The 4,628-nt window shown below is 36.8% G+C and overlaps 1 protein-coding gene across 1 annotated transcript in view; it reads left to right on the plus strand.

Annotated features, from left to right (window-relative positions):
* Positions 1–4,215: 4,215 nt before the first annotated feature.
* The window catches only part of LOC112038851 (phospholipase D delta-like), a 38,796-nt gene continuing 38,383 nt past the window's right edge, over positions 4,216–4,628 (plus strand). Inside the window, exon 1 of the mRNA XM_065773731.1 lies at positions 4,216–4,596. Coding sequence (XP_065629803.1) covers positions 4,216–4,596 — 381 coding nt within the window. The remainder of the gene's footprint in view (positions 4,597–4,628) is intronic.

Here is a 4,628-nt window from a genome sequence, read left to right on the forward strand (position 1 = left end):
GAGGTATACAGACAAGGATTTTACACCATTGCAGGGCTATCTTCTTAAGTATCCTGTGTGGGTAGATAAGGATGGGAAGGTCAGCCCCTTGCCTGGACAAGAGAATTTCCCAGATGTTGGTGGAAAAGTATTGGGAGTTCATTCAGTCACCCTTCCTGATACTTAACATAATCTCCACTCATTGTTGTGTTCTTACATGATTGGTTAGGAAGCATGGTGGATGTAGACATCAAAATTTTATGATGTATTCACAACTATCCGATTGTTCACGAACAAATATTTGTGATCAAATTAATCTTCAATTGATGACGTGAATGATCAACAAATGAAATCAAGTCACATGACAACATCAAATGAAGAAAGTCATGTGGCAACGTCAGAAGAAATACTCATATGGAAAATTCTTATTAAATGGAAGACCAAATTAAATTCATAATTAACTTTCAATAAATGATGAGAGAAAATTTCAAATCAAATACTATTGAGTAGCTTATAAATAGAGGCTTCTCATTTGAGAAAAGGGGGATAGAAACTTAGAGACAAAAACCCTACTAACACTTTGCCAAAATAGAGAGTCATCTTTAAGTCCAAAAGAGCACCCTTGCTCCCTCAAAAATCAAGCCCATTCCTACTTTTTCAAATCAAAATAGGGATTTTCCTTCAATTTAAATCGAAATCAAGCCAACGGCCTTCACATCAAATCAAGTACGTTCAACTACTCATTTAACTTAGAGACATTAAGGCACGATTCAAGATCAAGCTTCACAACCCTTTGGATCGTAAAGTTTCTTGGAAATCGAATCAAAGGAGTTTATTGCATTCTTTCATTTGTAAAGAGTCACATAAAGAATTGTACTCACACATATACAAATCAATATAAATTGATAATTTGTTACACTATTTCGTGATTGTGTGATTTATCTTTTACGAAAATTTGTGTGTACAATGGACATGCCAGAATTTTGAGGTTGATAAACTGAAGGTGTTAAAGAGTTTGTGCTCCTGGCTCTCTACCCCCTTCTGTAAATGATTGGGCTACATCAGGCTTTTAGTGTAATACAAATGCGTGAACCGTGAACGTAGTGAGAAGGTTGACATGTTGTGAATATTTGTCCATATGCAGATGCTTGGTTTCCATCTTGTCACCTGGAGAGGTCACTACAATTACAATGCAAGTCTCTTCTTGTTTGATTCTCAGTGGCTGTTGTGAGATAGGGGTTTTTTTGTTGTTAAACTTTCTAAGTTCATTATCCCATTTGATTTGTACTTATGTATAGATATGGTTTACAATTTATGACTACCAAATAAAATTGTAGATCCCTTTTAAGGTCTTATATTCAAAAGAAATGCTACCTATTCCTGTTCCCTTGTCTGCAGAAAACTGGCAAACATGCCATTTAATTTGCAAATTTTTTTTTTTTACAATATAGAAATTTTACTTTAACATAATTTAAGTGTATATGCGTGTGATACTCTCTTTTAAAGACTTGAACTATGGCCCTTCCCCTTACATCTCACTAGTACTTATACTTGTAGTGGGACCATCGCACCAAAGGTGTGCGGTCGTATTTACAAATTATGAATGACAGACAAAATTGTAGATCTATTTTGTGGTCTTGAATTCAAAAGAATTACTACCTATTCTTGTTCCCTTCTTGTCTATAAAATATAAGATTTGATGGCTAACAAGCCGTATTTTGCTGATTGTCAGTTGTGGTGGTTTTGTCGAGGTTTTGGTGTGTATATTGTCATACCAATGTGGCCCGAGGGAGAGAGTTTTTGGGTCAAAGATCAGGAGGACAAGCATCTGTTGAGTAAATGGTGTAGAGCATACAAGCGATAATGTTTGTCAAAAGACCACCGTTTAATAAATGATGAGAGCGTAATATATATTGCATCTATTGTTTGCACCAAGACCACATGATTTGAAACACAATTTTCCCTGGCGTGGTTGTATAGTTTGTTGGGTAGTGTATATGACAAACCCCTCTTGCTTTTGAAAAAACTTAATGGGCAGTGAAAGAATCTTTAAATAAAATAAAAGGAAAGAAAGAGGAAGAAGAAGCTGTTTATGCAGTTCTTTTTTATGCATTTAAAAAATAGTTCTATCTTAGGTTGGGGAGTTCCTCGTTGGGTTGAGCTGTCAGATTGCTATAGGAAAGCGTTGTAGGTTTACCAATCCTAAAACTAAAAGAATGTATATATTTTGGTAACAATCAATCAAAGTATTTCTTTTTCAACATTCTGAAATAGAAGAAAACACAATAAGTATGAGGCAAATGTAACCACCTTCTCACATAAAGGGGACCTATGTGAGAGGGTACCTTCATATATCTAAAATATTATATATCATCATTATTTGAGGTGAGAGAACCTCTATCAACCAACCTTATTGTATCTGATTAGATATGAGACTATTAAAGTAGACTTTTTGATCAGCAGACTACCCTAATGACCAATCAGGTGTGGGGGGGCTTCTATTTGATTAAGAGTAAATGAGTAAAGTACATTCGATTTTAAAAACATAAAGAAGAAAGATTTTACAACCAGGCACACACCATAAAAGCATAAATAACAAATGTATTTTTTTTTTTTTTTTGGTAAAGCATAAACAAATTGATGTAAAAAGATTAGGTTTCTATACTATGCTCAAATTTGAAAAGGAAAATCAAATACAAACTCCATAAGAAAAATAAAATTTACAGGACAATAAACGTCCCTCTCCAACAACAAAAATTCAAATGTTTACATTAGTAATTACCAAGGGATAATTGAAACATAAATCTGAGCCCTCTAACTATCTCCAGTGATGCATTGTATATCCTCCTCTCTCCTAATTGATTCTGTGTGCACCTAAAACGGGTTTAAAAGGCTAGCTCACTTTTGGGCTCACAATATATTTATAATGTGGGTTTTGAATTTTCTATTTTGGGTGATTCTAGCCTAGAGACCCAACGATATCTCTCAAATCTCTGTATTTTTCACTCTCACTCTTATGACTATTGTTCTCAGCTCTCAACTTTCTTCAGAGCCTTTTCAACAACCATTTTCCCTCCTCAGTTTCTCATATTTATAGCCCAAAATTAGTGGAAGAATCATGATCACTCTTATGGCTAATGGGAAAGGAGGTCCAATGTCATTAACCCTATGCGGGTGTTTAGGTGGGAGTGGGGTGTGGTATGAGTGGCCTTGGAATTAGTTCCCACTTCAATAGAGTTGCTCAATTGTGGTACGCCCTGAGACACTACTGGGCAGCCAAGGGATGCTACCCCTGGGCAGTTGTCTCTTTGCTCGGGGAATGGTTCACCGAGCATGATCCAGGCGACGCGGCGTAGCATGTGCTGATGAAGATCATTTGCCCAATGGGCTTTAGGGTGGCCTAAGGCCCGGGCCAAGGGGCAATATGGACTAAATGTCGGGCTAGAGCTCAAGGCTCAAATGGGCCTGGATAGGCCTGGGTATCATAGTACTGTACAGATTCAAATTGTGGTGCAAATTGTGGTACAAAGATTAATAGTACTGAAATAAGTTAAATTGTATATTTGGGTTACATTTGGCATTGGCTTAAAAAGTCAGTTTTTTCTTTTTACAATTTAGCTTATTTTTGTTATTATTCAGCTTATTTTTGTAACTATTCATGAGTCTCATTATACTTTTTGGTACTATTTATGGGTCTTACTATACTATTTTAGCTATATTTTAGTTTTATCCTAAAAAAATTTTACTTTCAACTAATAATCTATTCCCAAACGGACACTTGTTACTCAAAGTATGATATTTGTTTCAAAATCATCATAATACTTTAAAATGTTTTACTTTTGATTCTTTTACTTTCAAAATTGTTTAAAAAAGAAACCCTTATCAATGTATTATAGATAAAAACTACTGAGGTCATGAGGTGACAAACGAAAGTTAGGAAACCCATGTTACGTAATAAACCATGTGATCAAAGTGAAAATTGGTTCTCCAATCTTCATCTTCAAAATCAACAACCAAAAAATAAATAAATAAATAAATGAAAGCACCACGAGGGCCACACTCCACACTATGCTGCTACATACAAAGCAAGGAACCAAATCCAGTTTTCTTACCATTCAAGTATTCTTTCCTTCCTTCACTCTACAAATTTTACTCAACCTTTCTTTTTCTTCCCTATAAAAATTTTACAGTTCGAGCAGAGAAGGCCATGGTTGTTGCCACCTCAGCTTTGTGAAAATGGCGGAGCTCAAGTTCGGTTCAAACCAGCATGCCATTTACCTCCACGGTGACCTTGAATTGAAAATCGTGGAAGCTCAACACCTACCCAACTTGTCCCTCCTCAATATTCGCCAGCTCCGCCGTTGCTTCGCCGCCTGCATTGGCAGTGACACTATCGAATCCCCTCACACCTCCACCTACGCCCCCCGCAAACACAAAGTCGTCGATTTCTGCAACCCTTACGTCAAAGTTCTAGCCTCTACGGTCACCGTGGCTCGCACTCGAGTCATCAAGAACACCTTCAACCCTAAATGGAACCAACGCTTCCATATCCCACTGGCACACCCTGTAACTAGCTTGACATTCCAGGTCAAAGACGATGACATCTTCGGCTCCGAGGTAATCGGCACCGTCGATATAAAGGCCTCGAG

The sequence above is a fragment of the Quercus suber genome, unplaced genomic scaffold (assembly GCF_002906115.3).
Source record: "Quercus suber isolate HL8 unplaced genomic scaffold, Cork oak 2.0 scaffold_79, whole genome shotgun sequence".
NCBI classification, from domain to species: Eukaryota; Viridiplantae; Streptophyta; class Magnoliopsida; order Fagales; family Fagaceae; genus Quercus; species Quercus suber.